This window comes from Tachyglossus aculeatus, chromosome 2 (genome assembly GCF_015852505.1).
Source record: "Tachyglossus aculeatus isolate mTacAcu1 chromosome 2, mTacAcu1.pri, whole genome shotgun sequence".
Lineage (NCBI taxonomy): Eukaryota > Metazoa > Chordata > Mammalia > Monotremata > Tachyglossidae > Tachyglossus > Tachyglossus aculeatus.
The window spans coordinates 101249754-101268135 of record NC_052067.1 but is presented as its reverse complement, the minus strand read 5'-3'; the positions used below and the strand labels follow the sequence as shown (position 1 = coordinate 101268135).

The following is an 18382-nucleotide window of genomic DNA, read 5'->3' as shown; positions in this document are numbered from 1 at the left end:
AACAGTAATTTTGAACATCTAGAAGGTTCTGGGGACTCTTACCATTATTAAATCAGACACCCCTATTAAACGACTAGCAAGTCATTTAATAGGGGTGTCTGATTTAATAATGGTAAGAAGTATTCTTGTTGGCTTTCTTCCAACCTCATGTATTAATACAGCTAATCTAAGTGGTCTTAAAGAACCCAGAAACTTTCCATATTCAGCAGCTTGAAGCTTTTGGTGAGGCCTGATCCCCAAAGGTGGTTAAGGTAGCGTCCCCTTTTGCTTTTAAAGGAGGGTGTCTTCTACCTGACAGTCTCATATATACAGGTATTTCAGTCAGTGCTATTTATTGAGCACTTATTGTGAGCAAAGCATCATACCAAGTGCTTGGAAACTCTCATTTCCCTGGCTCCCTCTCCCCTCTGTGTCATCCTGTACATTTGGAGAAGCAGCGTGGCTTAGTATAAAGAGCCCAGACTTGGGAGTCAGAGGTCGTGGGTTCTAAATCCGCCTCCACCACTTGTCAGCTGTGTGACTTTGGGCAAGTCACTTAACTTCTCTGTGCCTTGGTTTCCTCATCTGTAAAATGGAGATTAAGACTGTGAGCCCCACATGGGGCCACCTGATTACCTTGTATGTACCCCCGTGCCTAGAACAGTGCTCGGCACATAGTAAGCACTTAACAAATGCCATCATTATTATTATCATCATTATTAGAATCTGAACCCTTTAATCCCTTGACATTCACTCCACCCTCAGCCCCACTGCCCTTACATACATAGACATAATTTATTTTAATACCCCCCCACTTCCTCTCCCCCTCCTCCCCCTCTCCACCCCCCCACCTTACCTCCTTCCCTTCCCCACAGCACCTGTATATATGTTTGTACATAGTTATTACTCTATTTATTTATTTTACTTGTACATATCTATTCTATTTATTTTATTTTGTTAATATGTTTTGTTTTGTTCTCTGTCTCCCCTTTCTAGACTGTGAGCCCACTGTTGGGTAGGGACCGTCTCTATATGTTGTCAACTTGTACTTCCCAAGCACTTAGTACAGTGCTCTGCACACAGTAAGCGCTCAATAAACACGATTGATTGATTGACTGATTAATATCTGCCTCCACTAAACTGAAGACTCTTTAAGGGCAGGGAACATCCCTACCAACTCTCTTGTACTCTCCCAAGCACTTAATATGGTGCTCTGCACACATTAAGCACTCAATAAATACCATAGATTGATTATAAGCTCATTGTGGACAGGGACTGTGTCTACTGACTCTTTTGTACCGTACTCTCCCAAGTGCTTAATACAGTGCTCTCCGCACAGTCAGTGCCCAGTGAATAGCCTTGATTGATTGATCCCTGCCTTCAAGGAGCTCACAGTCTAGCAGAAGAGCTTACATTTGAGGCACTGGGGCAAACTGGGTCAAATATTTCCCTCCCAGCCTTACGGAGGGTGGGGTTGGGGGGACCCTTAGGGAGCATTACAGTGTGAGAAAGAGGCCTGCCAAAGGCAGTAGCTCTGCTACTTCATGATCACAGAAAGGGTGGGAAAGGGAAAATAGAAGTTGACAAGAAAATGACAGCCCCTGAGCAGAGGAATTAGGTGTTGGCTACCCTCTAACTAGCTATGCTATGTGGGAAGAGCAGTAATCAGAGTTACACCTTTCACGCGCCTTCATTTTTGAAACCAAATATGTATTTACTAGCCTGGCATGCACTTTGACTCCTGAGTTTCCACGGGTTGGGCCTAAATGCTGCCACTCCTCCGAAATCTGAGGGGAGTGCACAGGTTTGCCTTCGGCTTGATTTTTTTTACCTTCTTCTTTTGGGTTTGAAGACTGAACTCGAGGGAGAAGCGGGTGGAAGGGTGAGGCTGCTGGGCAAGGTGCAGTCATTCCAGCGTGGCTCAGTGGAAAAGAGTACGGGCTTTGGAGTCTGAGGTCATGGGTTCAAATCCCGGCTCTGCCACTTGTCAGCTGTGTGACTTTGGGCAAGTTACTTAACTTCTCTGTGCCTCATTCCCTCATCTGTAAAATGGGGATGAAGACTGTGAGCCCCACGTGGGACAAACTGATCACCTTGTATCCCCCCCAGCACTTAGAACAGTGCTTTGCACATAGTAAGCGCTTAATAAATGCCATTATCATTATTATTATTATTATTATTATTATTATTATTCCAAACCAAGGAGAGAGCTGGGTGTTCTTGCGGGACCTTTGCCCTGCTCGATCCCCACTGGGCTCAGCGTTTATGCCCACCACTTATGGAAGAACCAACAACCCAGATGTTAACTCTGTGATTCATTCACTCTTTCAATTGTATTTATTGAGCACTTACTGTGTGCAGGGCACTGTACTAAGCACTTGGGAAGTACAAGTTGGCAACATATAGAGACGGAGATGGTCCCTACCCAACAACGGGTTCACAGTCTAGAAAGGGGAGACAAGACAACAAAACAAAATGTGCAGACAGGTGTCAAAATCGTCAGAACAAATAGAATTATAGCTATATGCACATCATTAACAAAATAAATAGAATAGTAAATATGTACAAGTAAAATAGAGTAATAAATCTGTACAAATATATACAAGTGCTATGGGGAGGGGATGGAGGTAGGGCAGGGGTGGATGGAGAGGGGGAGAGGAAAAAGGGGGCTCAGTCTGGGAAGGCCTCTTGGAGGAGGTGAGCTCTCATTAGGGCTTCAAAGGGAGGAAGAGAGTTAGCTTGGTGGTTGTGTGGAGGGAGGGCATTCCAGGCCAGGGGGAGGACGTGGGCCGGGGGTCGACAGCGGGACAGGCGAGAACGAGGTACAGTGAGGAGATTAGTGGTGGCAGAGGAGCGGAGCGTGCGGGCTGGGCTGTAGAAGGAGAAAAGGGAGGTGAGGTAGGAGGGGGTGAGGCAATGGAGAGCTCTGAAGCCGAGAGTGAGGAATTTTTGCTTGATTCGTATGTGATCAGCAGGGAGATCTCTTCCCTACCCAGATTACAGGGGAGAGGACCCATTTGAGTTGCTGAACCATATTCAGTCCTTTCATTTGGAAGTGGTGTTTCCTCATGGTTAGAGCACGGGTCTCGGAGTCAGGAGGACTTGGGTTCTAATCCCAGCTCTGCCACTTATCTGCTGTGTGACCTTGGGCATGGCATTTCACTTCTCTGGGCCTCAGTTAACTCATCTGTAAAATGGGGATTAAGACTGTGAGGCCCATGTGGGGCCAGGACTGTATCCAACCCAATTTGTTTATATCCTCCACACCCAGCACTTAGTGCATTGCCTGGAACGTGACAAATGCTTAACAAACATCATAATTATTATTGTTATAATTCATCTGTGGTTACGTATTTTTTCATTTATTCATTAAATCGTGTTTATTGAGCACTTACTGTGTGCAGAGCACTGTACTAAGCTCTTGGGAGAGTATAATACAACAACAAACAGACACATTCCCGGTCCACAACAAGCTCACAGTCTAGAGGGGAAAATTTTTTACGGCATTTGTTAAGCACTTACTATGTGTCAATCACTGTTCTAAGCACTAGGATAGATATGAGTTAATCAGGACAGATACAGACTTGTCCCACATGGGGCTCACAGTCAAGTAGAAGGGAGAATAGGTATCAAATCCCCATTTTACAGTTGAGGAAATGGAAGCCCAGAGAAGTGAGATGACTTTGGCCCTGATCCATTAGGGTGGATGAGGGGAGCAGGCAGATGAAAATCAGGGACATTCCACTGTTTCCCTGAGGTACATGTTGCCCTGTGGATGAATACACATACAGCACCCGTTCCAGAGAACTATGTTCTGTGTGGAAACTCAGGCACCCAAAGAGGGCACTGATTTACTCCTGATCGGTTACAGAAGGGTTTTGTGGATGAAAATTTCTTCATCATTTAATAGTATCAAGATGTCCATTCTATCAGTCGTATTTATTGAGCACTTACTGTGTGCAGAATACTGTACTAAGCACTTGGAAGAGTGCAATGTAAAAGAGATGGTATAGAGCTTACAGTCTCAGGGGAAGGCAATATAAATTACAGATGTGTACATAAGTGATGTGGGGTTGAAGTTGGGGTGAATAAAGAATGCAAATCCAAGTACAAGAGCAAAGTAGTAAAACCTCTTGCAGGAAAATCTCTTAAGACATCATGTTCCTTTATTTTTCCTGACTTCTTTCCCAGGTTTCCATTGCCCTCTTCATCTCGTCACTTCCAGCTTTGGTCCATGTTAACTCTGTGTCTCAGTTTCCTTACCTGTAAAATGGCGATTAAATTCATTCATTCATTCATTCAATTGTATTTATTGAACGCTTACTTTGTGCAGAGCACTGTACTAAGCACTTGGGAAGTACAAGTTGGCAACGTATAGAGACGGTCACTACCCAATGGGCTCACAGTCTAGAAGGGGAAGACAGACAGCAAAACAAAACATGTAGTCAGGTATCAAGTCATCAGAATAAATAGAAGAAAGCTAGATGCACATCATTGAGAAAATAAATAGAATAGTAAATATGTACAAGTAGAATAGAGTAATAAATCCGCACAAACATATATACAGGTGCTGTGGGGAGGGGAAGGAGTTAGGGAACGGGGGAGGAGGAGAGGGAGAGGAAAAAAGGGGCTCAGTCTGGGAAGGCATTGCAGATCAGAGGCAGGACATTCCCAGTCATTCTACATCTGGAGGTAGAACTTCCTTCTGGAATGGCTGGATTGGGGTAGCTGTCTTACATCTGCAGGTTATGCTCCCACCCAAGCCACTCCCTGTTTCAGACCCTGCAGGGTGGTACTACTCCAGAAGGATGAGGACCATTTGCCCAGGGACTTCAGGAGGAAGCTGCACTTTATTCACTTTTTTTTCTTTATGGTATTTGCTAAGCGTTTACTTTATGCCAGACACTATAGTAATCACTGGGGTTGATACAAGCTAATCAGGTTCGACGCAGTCTATGTCCCACGTGGGGCTCACAGTCTTCATCCCCATTTTACACATGAGGTAACTGAGATGCAGAGTAGTGAAGCGATTTGCCCAAGGTCACACAGCACAAAAATGTCAGATCCATTAGGCCACGCTGCTTCTCTTTTAAAAGTGATCAACCAATGGTATTTATTGTGCACTGACTATGGGCCAAGCACTGTATGAGGTGCCCGGGAGAGTCCAAAACAAGGGAGCTGGTAAGCACAATCCCTTTTCTGGAGGGGCTGAAGAGCTTCTGTCCTGATTTTACACTTTCTCAGGTATCTCATCCATTTGTACAGGTTCACCTACCCCATGTCTGCCAAATCTACCCCAGTCAATTAATCTTATTTATTGAGTGCTTACTACGTGCAGAGCACTGTACTAAGTATTTGGTAGAGTACAATACCCAACCACCGCTGACCTCTCACAGACTCGTGCTGTGGGGTTAAAAAGGCAAAAACTGAACCTTTCAACTTTCCTACTATTAAACCTCCTTTCTCCCACTTCCTTTTCTACCCTCCATAACTCAGAAGCTCCCAGCCTTGACTCCTCTCTTTCTTTTACTTTCCACAATTAGTCTGAGCCTAAATCATGCTGATTTTTTCTCTTCCTCTCTTTACTTACATACACTGCTTTGCACCGAGGTCTTGCCTTCTGAATAATACAACCACTTCCTTATCAGCCTCCAGACCACCAGCTGCTGGGATCATCCATCAGTTGTATTTTTTGAGCACTTACTGTGTGCAGAGCATTGTATTAAGCGCTTGGGAGAGTACAAAAGAACAAAGTTGGTAGACACGTTTCCTGCCCACAACAAGTTTACATGGGAAGTGTCATTTGGAACACATTGCAGAGAAGGAGCGTGGCTCAATGGAAAGAGCATAGGCTTGGGAGTCAGAGGTCATGGGTTCAAATCCCAGCTCCACCAATTGTCAGCTGTGCAACCTTGGGCAAGTCACTTAACTTCTCTGGGCCTCAGTTACCTCATCTGTAAAATGGAGATTAAGACTGTGAGCCCCACGTAGGACAACCTGATCGCCTTGTATCCCCCCAGTGCTTAGAACAGTGCTTTGCACATAGTAAGCACTTAACAAATGCCATCATTATAATTATTATTATTCCCTCCTCAAAGACCTCAAGTAACATTTCTCCAGAAAAAAACACCTCCCAATTATTGGATTCGAGCCCGTCTTCCCACTTGCTCCTTCTCACTCAGTTTCACACTTCTCCTGCTCCTCTCTCCATCCCACCTCACAATCCTTGTTCCTGCCGGGTGAGCATTCTAATTGTAATAATAATAATAATAATAATGATGGTATTTGTTAAGCGCTTCCTATGTGCCGAGCAATTATACTCTTTCACAACTCTCCCATCTATGACCCATCGTTCCAACCTCTCCTCTACCTGACACTCCCTGCCCCTCCCTCAGATCTGCCAAGCCATGGACTTCCCCTTCTTAAAAAACACTTTCAGGGAGGCTGCAGGACCTAAGGTAGAAATGACTCCTTTTTTCAGCATCACTCCTGATATCTCTCCTGAACTCTCACTTCGAAATGGTTGTATCCCTTTGCTTTGGGCACTAGTTGTTGTCTTTGAGGAGCAGGGGCACCTGTCTTCTTTCACAAATGTTCACTGGCTCTTAGAACCCCAGTGTGGCCAGGAAATTCCCAAAGGCTTTGACCCCTTGCCTCCAGAATCACCTATAACAGTTCCATCACCAGGAATGGAGATTTTACAACCTCTCTTGGAGCTAGGATCTTCGTTGTGCCAATCAATCAATTAGTCATAAACATTATCATCCTCAACAATGGTATTTAGTGAACACCTACTGTGAGCAGAGCATGGTACTAAGTGCTTGAGAGAGTACAACACAACAGAGTTGGCAGACATGTTCTGTCCCCACAATGAGGTTATAGTCCAACCATAATGTCTCCTGCATTGATTATTATTATTGTTGTATTTTTTGAAGTGTTTACTATGTGCCAAGCTCTGATCTAAGGTATCAGTGCTGGGATAGATACAATATGTGCATATCTGAAGCAATTCCAGTCTTACATGGGGCTCACAGTCTAAGTAGGAGGGAAAACAGGTGTTAAATCTCCCTTTTACAGATAAGAAAACTGAAGCACAGTTAGTGACTTGCCCAAGGTCACACAGAAGGCAAGGGGCAGAGCCAGGATGAAAAGCCAGGTCCCCTGGCTCCCAGTGTTCCTTCTATGAGGCCAGCATTTAAAATGTTCTAGGGAACTGGGCTAACATTTGTAACTTCTCATCCCCACCCATATCAGGAATGAGCTAAGGGTTTGTCACCAAATACCAGAAAGTCATTGAACGCAAGTCTCCAAAAGGAAACCTCAAAATCCAATCTCATGGGGTGGAGCTGGGCGGAGGTGTTCTTGCTTGTTTATTTTTTTTCTTCTGTCCAGATTTTACCTAGTATCACTGCATACCAATTTATGCCTAATACTCTGCCGATAAACAGTTGCCTGGGAAAAGAATGTATTTATTTGGTCGATTTATAGTCAAGCAGTCAGCTATTTATTTGGCCGATTTACAGTCAAGCAGGCAGCCAGTGCTTACTTTCTCAAAAAATCCCCAAGCCTATACCACCAAGCATATGAACACAGTTTGGCTTCAGAATTGACAAAATTGCCAGTTGGCCTGTTGGTCTCTATGAAGCTTGGATTAACTGAATGAATGTCATAGGTAACTGTTTAATAATAATAACTGTGGTACTTGTTAAGCGCTTACTATGCGCCAGGCACTGTTCTAAGTTCTGGGGTAGATACAAGTAAATCAGATTGGACACAGTCGCTGTCCACTTACAGCTTTCGGTCTTAATCCCCGTTTTACAGATGAGGGAACTGAGGCACAGAGAAACTAAGAGACTTGCCCCAGGTCACGCAGCAGACAAGTGATGGAGCCGGAATTAGAACCCAGATCCTTCTGAATCCCAGGACCACGCTCCACTAGGCCAAGCTGCTTATCTTGCCATTGTACAGTGCTCTAGTCAGAGTGGCTTGGTGGCCCAAGGAGGAGGCTTTGGGAAGACAGGACTTTAGGGGGAGACCTGGCCAGAGGGACCACCCTAAGTAGCCCAGAGGAGAGTAGCCTGACACTTGCTTTATTTGGCTGATTCAATTGGGGCCATCGGATAGAACTAAGATCCCAGTCTAGAACTTGCCCTGCCTTAGCTTAAACAGCCTGGGGTTGGGGCTGATGCTGAGAGGCCCCTTCAATTAAAGGGTCTGACTGTATCTGCTCTGAACACAGTAAGTGCTCAATAAATACAACTGAATGAATGAACTAATGAATGTGGAAGGGAGTCGGTTTGTACATCCATCTGGGAGTGAGCTGGCAGAAGACGAATCCACAAGCTGGGCGTATGAGCCAAGAAACTCTCTAGGAAGCAACATGATCCATTGGAAAGGACACGTCTGGAGGTCAGGAGTCCCGAGTTCTAGACTCAGCTCTGCCCCCGGCTTGCTGAATGACCTGGGACAGATCACTGAACTAGAGAAGCAGCGTGGCTCAGTGGAAAAGAGCCCGGGCTTTGGAGTCAGAGGTCATGGGTTCAAATCCTGACTCCGCCAATTGTCAGCTGTGTGACTTTGGGCAAGTCACTTAACTTCTCTGTGCCTCAGTTCCTTCATCTGTAAAATGGGGATGAAGACTGTGAGCCCCCCGTGGGACAACCTGATCACCTTGTAACCTCCCCAGTCCTTAGAACAATGCTTTGCACATAGTAAGTGCTTAATAAATGGCATCATTATTATTATTATTATTATTATTATTATCATTCTGTACCTCAGTTTCCTCAGCTGTTAATCGGGAGGGTGGGGAGGAGGGCAGCATGACCAAGTGGAGAGAGCACAGGCCTGGGGGTCAGAAGAACCTGGGTTCTATGTGACGTTGGGCAAGTCATTTATTAGAGAAGCAGTGTGGCTTAGTGGAAAGAGCCCGGGCTTTGGAGTCAGAGGTCATGGGTTTGAATACCGGCTCCACCAACTGTCAGCTGTGTGATTTTGGGCAAGTCACTTCACTTCTCTGGGCCTCAGTTCCCACATCTGTAAAATGGGGATTAAGACTGTCAGCCCCCCATGGGACAACCTGATCACCTTGTAACCTCCCCAGCGCTTAGAACAGTGCTTTGCACATAATAAGCGCTTAATAAATGCCATCATTATTATTATAAGTCACTTAACTTCTCTGGGCTTCAGTTATCTCATCTGTAAAATGGGGATTAAGACTGTGAGCCTCATGTGGGACATAGACTGCGTCCATCTGACTGCCTTGTATCTAACCCAGCGCTTAGTACAGTGCCTGGCACAAAGTAAGCACTTAAATACAATTCAAAAAAAAAAGTAAGGACGCCTGACTCTCCCAGTCTCACAAGGATATTAGCAAGATGAAATGAGAGACCTGATTTTGAAGCCCTTTGGGGAAGATTCGGTGTTATTACACACAGGATCATGGCTCTGGTCCCTTGGGTTACAGGCCCAGTGCCATTTTGGGTGGGAGCAGGGATTTGGGGCTGGAAAATGGGCTCTTGGTGGGTGTGCTATGAAGAGAAACAGCTAGCTAGAAAGGTGTTTTCCCCTATCTTGAACAAAAACAACCAATCAAGCACAAACTGCTGCCCCATGGTATGCTTGGAAAGAGGTTCTTTATAGTTTCCACTCCGGATAGCAGAGAGGGTTGTCTCATTGCAGCCTGATGTTCAAATGGCATGCGCCATTGGGTGGCTGAGCACTGGGACCTTCTGGAGGGCAGCTGGCCCATCCTCGTGGGTAGGGTAATGCTGGGTGCCAAGGCCGAAGCACTTTCCTGCACGGCCGAGTCTGGAATGGCAAGCACGTCTATAGAATTGGGTGGGAAACCATCCTTAAAAGCCAACTCAAACAGACACCCGGGAACCTGTTGATCCACAGATGTTAGCCTGAAGCTGCCTAATCACAGGGCATCGCTTACTGCTTCCGCTGTGCGTGTACTCGGTTATCTGTGCTCGTGTGGGAAAGGGAAATTATGGAAAATTGAAATGAACAGATATTTAAGAAGCCCTCATCTTGTCCGTTAATTTCAAACTCCCCCTCTACCAAGCCCAATTATTTTCATCATTAATCGATTGATCAGTTATATTTATTGAGCACTTCCTGTGTGAAGAGCACTGTATTAAACACTCAGGAGAGGACAATATAATGGAGTTTGTAGACACGTTTCCTGCCCACAAGGACTTTGCTATCTACCATTATTATCACTGGTTGGTAACAAGAACCAGTCGACTAATGTGAGTGTCACCACTTTTCCACTGCCTCTGAAAGGTGGGAGTAACATGAAGCTCTAAAATAAGTGAAAATTAGGCCCAAAAGAGAGAATTAAAGAACTTGGATCATTCCCAAACGTGACTAATTAAGTTGACAGGATTTGAGGAAGCAGAACCCCCCCAGCCTCCGTCGACAGGATGAGCCGAGGAAGGAGATGGAAAGTGGTGGTGAGAGTGAGTGACAGGTTATCGGGGCCTTCGAGTATTTAACCTTCAAAATTATGCAAGAGCTAATCAATGTCTGTGTTATCTATGCCCTTGGACCTGTAACCTTCGAGCATTTGATACTCGCCTCGCCCTCAGCCCCGCAGCATATGTACATATCTATAAATCATTTATTATAAATTATTTATTTACAGTAGTATCTGTGTCCCCCCTCTAGACTCTAAGCTCATTGTGGGCAGGGTATGTGTCTACCAACTCTTTTGTAATAATAATTATGGTATTTGTTAAGCCTTTACTATGTGCCAAACACTGTTCTAAGTAAGCGCTGGGGTAAATACAAGGTAGTCAGGTTGTCCCAGTTGGGGCCCGGTCTTAATCCTCATTTTACAGATGAGGTAACTGAAGTACAGAGAAGTTAAGTGGCTTGCCCAAGGCCACACAGCAAACAAGTGCCGAAGGCAGGATTAGAACCCACATCCTCTGATTCCCAAGACTGGTCTCTTTCCATTAAGCCACACTGTGTATTGTACACACTTAGTATTATACTAAGTTCTAAGTATAAAGTAAGTGCTCAATAAATACCATTCATGATGATGATGATGATTTTTGACAAGCGGAGGTTTTTAACTGACACACAGCAACTGCCCGATATAGTAATAATTGAAAATGATTTATAATAATAATGACATTTGTTAAATAATAATAATAATAATAGTATTTGTTAAGTGCTTACTATGTGCAAAGCACTGTTCTAAGTGCTGGGGAGGTTACAAGGTGGTCAGGTTGTCCCATGGGGGGCTCACAGTTTTAATCCCCCTTTTACAGATGAGGTAACTGAGGCCCAGAGAAGTTAAGTGACTTGCCCAAAGTCACACAGCTGACAATTGGCAGAGCCGGGATTTGAACCCCTGACCTCTGACTCCAAAGCCCGTGCTCTAAATGCTTACTAAGTGTCAAACACCGTTCTAAGCACTGGGATAGATACAAGTTAATCAGGTTGAACACGGTCCCTGTCCCACATTGTTATATTATTCTATTCATTCATTCATTCATTCAATCGCATTTATTGAGCATTTACTGTGTGCAGAGCACTGTACTAAGCACTTGGAAAGTACAAGTTGGCAACATATAGAGATGGTCCCTACCCAACAGTGGGCTCTATTGTTATATCGTACTTTCCTAAGTGCTTAGGACAGTGCTCTGCACATAGTAAGTGCTCAATAAATATGATTGACTGACTGACTGACTGACTGACTGACTCCCGCATGGGGCTCACTATCTAGGTAAGAGGGAGACTAAGTATTTACTCCCCATTTTACAGTTGAGGAAACTGAGGCCCAGAGAAGTAAAGTGACTTACCCAAGGTCACACAGCGGGCAAGTGGCAGAGCTGGGATTAGATCCCAGGCCCTCTGTCACCTAGGCCCGTGCTCTTTCCCCTAGGCCACATCGCTTCCCATCTGCACATCTGCTGTGAAACCTGTAACAGCTCCTTTGGAAATAAAAAAGTTTAATCCAAATGGGTTTAGGTGGTGGTGACAAGAGCCCAGAGAGAAAAGCAATCAACTCCAACTAACTCCCTGCTGGGCTCATCATTGTTTCATCATATATGTTTGTACATATTTATTACTCTATTTATTTATTTATTTATTTTTCTTGTACATATCTATTCTATTTATTTTATTTTGTTACTATGTTTGGTTTTGTTCTCTGTCTCCCCCTTTTAGACTGTGAGCCCACTGTTGGGTAGGGACTGTCTCTATATGTTGCCAAATTGTACTTCCCAAGCGCTTAGTACAGTGCTCTGCACACAGTAAGCGCTCAATAAATACGATTGATGATGATGATGATGATGTTTCCTTGTTTTTCAGATATTTGGGTGCTGGGTCTGGATTCTGGTGGCCGCCACCAGAGTCTGCTTCGCCTTGCTGCAGGGATGGGTTATGTACGTGTCCATCACCTCGTTTCTCATCTCCTTGATGTTCCTGCTCTCTTACCTGCTGGGATTTCATAGGAGGTTCGAATCCTGGCGAGTGTGGGTAAGGACGTGCAATGATACTCTAGAGGGCTATTGGTGAGCAGGGGTCATAATAATAATAGTAATAATATTAATGATAATAATGATGATGACTGTTTTATTTGTTAAGACCTTACTATGTGCCAAGCAATGTTCTCAGCACTGGGGAAGACACGAATTAATCAGGTTAATAGAGAAACAGCTGAGGGGAGAATGGATAGAGCCTGGGCCTGGGTGTCATAAGGTCATGGGTTCTAATTCAGCCCCACTACTTGTCTTCTGTGTGACCTTGGGCAAGTCACTTTACTCCTCTGTGCCTCAGTTACCTTCATCTGTAAAATGAGGGTTGAGACTGTGAGCTCCGCACAGGACAGGAACTGTGTCCAACCCAATTTGCTCTTATCCACCCCAGTGCTTAGTGCAATGCCCGGCACATGGTCAGCACTTAACAAATACCTGAGCAGGCTGGCTCTGATCTGATGGTTTGGCTTCCTTCTGGCCTCCTGCAGACAAGTTAATCATCTCAAGCTTTCTGTCTGGGTCATTTCAGGATAGTCTTTATCACGGGACCACTGGAATTTTATATATGAGCGCCGCCGTTTTACAAGCCAACGCGACAATCCGATCAGAGAGGGAGATGGTTAACTGCAATGCGATCCCCATGCACTACCAAATTAATTGTGCTGCCACGGTAAGTCGGTTCTTTCCAGATATGGTGAATCTTCTTTCAAAACAGATCATGATTCTTTCGCCAGCCCTTCTCTGAGGTGGCCTTGAAAGGCACAGTCATCAGAGGCAACCACATCTGGAGCCGCCATCTAGGCCAATCCTCTCCTGCCCTGAGGCCATTGGTTTCCGGAGAAAGGGGAATGAATTCCTTCTCCTTTTTCCCCTGCCTGAGCTTCAGGAGCTATGGCAGTGCCACCTGGATCCTCACCCACATCCACTCCCGCATCTGTCGCTCAGCCTGCTTAGGGTCCTGGAGCTGGCATCAGCTGTGGGCATTGTGTGAAAAGGGAGGAGGAGGAAAAGGAGGAGGAGGGCAGGACGGAGGAGGAGGAGAAGCAGGAGAAAGAGGAGGAGGAAAAGGAGGAGAAAAGGAGAAGCAGAGTGGCCTAGTGGATTGAACACGGGGCTAGAAATCAGAAGGATTTGGATTCTAATCCCAGCTCCACCTCTCTTTGGCTGTGTGATTTGGGGCATCACTTCACTTCTCTGTGCCTCAGTTACCTCATCTGCAAAATGGGTATTAAGACTATATGTGTATATATGTATATATCTTTGTACATATTTATTACTCTATTTATTTATTTTACTTTTTCCTATCTATTCTATTTATTTTATTTTGTTAGTAGTTTGGTTTTGTTCTCTGTCTCCCCCTTCTAGACTGTGAGCCCACTGTTGGGTAGGGACTGTCTCTATATGTTGCCAGCTTGTACTTCCCAAGTGCTTAGTACAGTGCTCGGCACACAGTAAGCGCTCAATAAATAGGATTGATTGATTGATTTAAAAAAAGAAAAAAGGAGTAATAGGAGGAGGGGGAAAGGGGGGAGGAGATGGAGGAGAAGGAAGAGGGGGAGGAGGAGGACAAGGAGAAGGAGGAGATGGACAGTCATGGTGCGGTTGATAGAGCATGGGCCCAGGAGTCAGAAGGCCATGGGTTCTAATCCCAGCTCTGCCACTTGTCTGTTGTGTGACCTTGGACAAGTCACTTTACGTCTCTGTACCTCAATTACCCCATCTGTAAAATGAGGATTGAGACTGTGAGCCCCACATGGGATAGGGATTGTGTCCAGCTGGATTTGTTTGTATCCACCCCAGCACTTAGTACAGTGCCTGGCTCATAGTAAGTGCTTAACAGATACTATTATTATTGGTGGAGTTTTGGTCTTAGGATGCAAAGGGAATGAGATACCTGTGATTCCTAGCTGTGTCCCTGACTTGCCATCAAATAACCTGGGGGAAAACACACCTCCCGGTGCCTCCCTTCTCCTTTTGCTCTCTCTTGATTCTCTCCAGCTCTAAAGATGTAGGGTGTGGGGAAATGGGGATCTTTGAGCTGTATTTCTTTCCTCCTCCCTTACTTCCTCACTCCTGCAGCAGGAGGAAGGCCCTGGGGTGCTACTGGTAAAAGACCAGCCTAGACCAGTTCTGATAATTCCTGGACATTTGGAGCATGTGTGCATTCATTCATTCATTCAATCGATCACATTTATTGGGCGCTTACTGTGTGCAGAGCACTGTACTAAGCGCTTGGGAAGTACACGTTGGCAACATATAGAGACGGTCCCTACCCAACAACGGGCTCATAGTCTAGAAGGGGGAGACAGACAACAAAACAAAACATGTGGACAGGTGTCAAGTCATCAGAATAAATAGAAGTAAAGCTTAAATTCCCCCAATCCCCTTCTGCTCTTGCCCCCTGCTTGGGGCGGGCAAGACCTCCGGCTCCAAAGGCTCTGGGGAAGACGGGCCTCGGATGGGGGGCGGAGAGTCCCTCAGCCAGCGCTCACCAGGCTTGACCTCCACGGTGGTCTGATCCATGTCGCTCTCCCCCTTGGCATCTGTCACTTTCAGGTGCAAGGGGTCAGTGGTGAGATAGACAAAATCGAGACACAGTGAGCAAGCTGGTGTTAGGGGAGCAAAGTGTAGGGGCTGGGTTGTAGTATTACCACACTACAGCAAGATGAGTATGGTAAATGCACTCTGTTACAAAATCACATATTACTTTTCCATGATCTACTTAATAATTATAACAATAATAATAATAATGGTATTTGTTAAGCGCTTACTATTTGCCAAGCACTGTTCTAAGTGCTGGGGTAGATACAGAGTTATCATCATCATCATCATCATCATCAATCGTATTTATTGAGCGCTTACTGTGTGCAGAGCACTGGACTAAGCACTTGGGAAGTCCAAGTTGGCAACATATAGAGACAGTCCCTACCCAACAGTGGGCTCACAGTCTAAAAGGGGGAGACAGAGATCAAAACCAAACATACTAACAAAATAAAATAAATAGAATAGATAGGTACAAGTAAAATAAATAGATAAATAAATAGAATAATAAATATGTACAAACATATATACATATATACAGGTGCAGTGGGGAAGGGAAGGAGGTAAGATGTGGGGGATGGAGAGGGGGACGAGGGGGAGAGGAAGGAAGGGGCTCAGTCTGGGAAGGCCTCCTGGAGTAGGTGAGCTCTCAGTAGGGCCTTAAGCTATCAGGTTATCCAGGTTATCAGGTTATCAGGTTATCAGGTATCGGGTTACCAGGTTATCAGGTTAAGTTATCAGGTTGTCCCACATGGGGCTCACAGTCTTCATCCCCATTTTACAGATGGGGTAACTGAAGCACAGAGAAGTGAAGTGACTTGCCCAAATTCACACAGCTGACAAGTGGCGGAGCTGGGATTAGAACCCATGACCTCTGACTCCCAAGCCTGGGCTCTTGCCACTAAGCCACACTGCTTCTCACACTTCTCACACTACTTCTTCTACTTGTTACTCAATAGTTGAAATAATCATGTTATGCAAGGATTAAGTCTCTGTCCTCAAGAACTTGCGCCTGGGGCATAAGCACTTGAAATTCGTTTCCACAAGCAGTTGTACAAGGTATCAGAAGGTTCCAGAAGGGTTTGTATCATTTAATGAATGAATCAATCAATAAATCGTATTTATTGAGAACTTTCTGTGTGTGCAGAGCACTGTACTAAGCTTCCTTCTAGACTATAAGTTCGTTATGGGAAGGGACTATGTCTGTTTATTGTTATATTGTCCTCTCCCAAGCGCTTAGAACACCACTTGGCACATAGTAAACTCTTAACAAATACCATTATTATTATTATTCGTGCTGTGCTCTGCACACAGCGCTCAATAAATACAACTGACTGACTACTAAATGCTTGGGAGGGTTCAATACATGGAAGTCAGTAGACATATTCCCTGCTCTCAATGAGTTTACAGTCTGAAGGACAGTCATGGACAAGTTTCCTATAATGTGGCCCTAAAGGGAAAGGCAGGGGGATGTTGGGTGGTCCAGGAGGGCAACTATCACACACGGTTCTTCCAAGTACCCTGTGTTGACACTTCGAAGATGAGCCACCAGGCTGGATGGGTCCCGGGATTAACTAAATTGCAGCCGATGGAATTACAGGACATTCACAACCGAGCCTTTTCTCCTTTTGTCTTTCAGTTTTTTGCTTTTATCACGACGCTGCTGTACATTTTACATGCCTTCAGCACCTACTATCACTGAAGAAGAACCGCATAAAGACACTGGGGCAAGATGTCCTCTGCCCATCCAAAGACCACATGGGGTTTTTGTATCTATAACCTGTCTGAATGTTTGAACACTTACCCTCAGAGTCTACTGATATTTGTTCAGAAACACCCAAAATATCTTCTCAGGGTTCTCCCGCGGTCAAATATTTTGAAATCTTGCTTTGTGTTCAGCTGTATGTTTTTTCCAGTGGATTGATATTCTTGTTAGACAATATTATTTACTTATCCTGGAATATAACCATCACCTAAGGCCCCTTTCTTTGAGCCGTACTAGTGCCCGGATCACAGACCGCACTATACGCCTTGGATTTTTTTTCAAAGGAGTTCCACTCAAAGTTCTTAATATACCATGGACTTATATCACAAGGTTTATGGAAACATCTGCTGCAAACTGTTTTACTTACTAGAAAGTTTTGTGCTGCATTGTTATTCTGCCTCGGGGTCTGCCACTCCAATATGACATCATTTTTTCTCCCTTAACTAGTTCTCTCATCCCCATTTGAGGTGATGCCAAGTGACGGGCCTGTTCTTCCACTCAGGAGACCTGGTCTTTGCCCTTACTGCCCATGCCTACATCCCCAAATTTGAATTTTCAGATTAGGGTGTTCACTCCAGCCTTTTTGGGTGGATGTCCTAAGGCCCATCTTGATTTATTATGACATATAATTTTTCCAAATGGTTCCCCACAGATGCCTTGTGAACTCCTAGTTAGCTTTCTTAGAAACCTTTGTGCCTTACAGAAATGACTGAGTGAAAGAGTTTGAATAAGGGGTTAGTGTATGATACTATGCTGTACAAACATGCCCATAATATCTCAGCAGAATATAAACTATGGTGTTTACATCCCTGAAGTTTTTATTTCCTATATGGGAACTACCTGCGGTTCAATAAACTTACAAGGAGCATGTGAATGGCTTAGAGTTATGTGGTGAGAAAGCTATGCTAGTTGAAGCCCCTGAATTCTTCATGAGTTTAATGTGTGTGTTTGTGTGTGTGTGTATCTTTGTGTCTGTGGATGTGTTTGTCTGTCCTCTATAAGGACTGTACGTGCTTTATGATGGAAGGGTGTTTTCTTCTGACTATAGTCAATGATATGAAAACGAATATTATCTGTTATCCCTCAATCCAAATGAGATGCAAGGTGCTTTTTCAAATTAAATATATTTGAATACATGGCTATGCTATTCTTTTGGACAAGTATGTACTATGGTTTCTTTCAGAATATGGGGATGCGAGCACCTCAGTTCATTGATATGGTTCAAAAATACTAAAAATGAGTGAAACAGGGAAGGGGGGCAGAATGGCCTGGTGGAAAGAGTATGGGAGCCAGTAGACCTGGATTCTGGTTTCAGTCCTACCAGTTATCTACTTTGTGACCTTAGGCAAATCACTTAACTTTTCTGTTCTTCAGTTTCCTCACTTGCAAAATTGGGAGAAGAATAATAATAATAACAATATTTGTTAAGGGCTTACTGTGTGTCAAGCATTGTACTAAGCGCTGGGGTACATAGAAGATCATCAGGTCTACAAGGTGCTCACAGTCTAAGTAGGAAGGAGAACATGCATTGAATCCCAATTTTGCAAATGAGAGAATTGAGGCACAGAGAAGTTAAGTGACTTGCCCAAGCTCACATAACAGGTAT

The 18382-nt window shown here is 44.6% G+C and overlaps 1 protein-coding gene across 2 annotated transcripts in view; it reads left to right on the top strand.

Annotated features, from left to right (window-relative positions):
• MALL (mal, T cell differentiation protein like) overlaps positions 1–17910 on the top strand; it is a 50745-nt gene extending 32835 nt beyond the window's left edge. The window contains exons 2-4 of one of the 2 annotated variants that reach the window (XM_038772963.1): positions 12304–12471; positions 13000–13140; positions 16651–17910. In XM_038772963.1, the coding sequence (XP_038628891.1) occupies positions 12304–12471; positions 13000–13140; positions 16651–16713 (372 nt within the window). In that variant the 3' untranslated portion in view covers positions 16714–17910. The remainder of the gene's footprint in view (positions 1–12303; positions 12472–12999; positions 13141–16650) is intronic. The other variant, XM_038772972.1, reaches the window with a different exon arrangement.
• Positions 17911–18382: the final 472 nt, after the last annotated feature.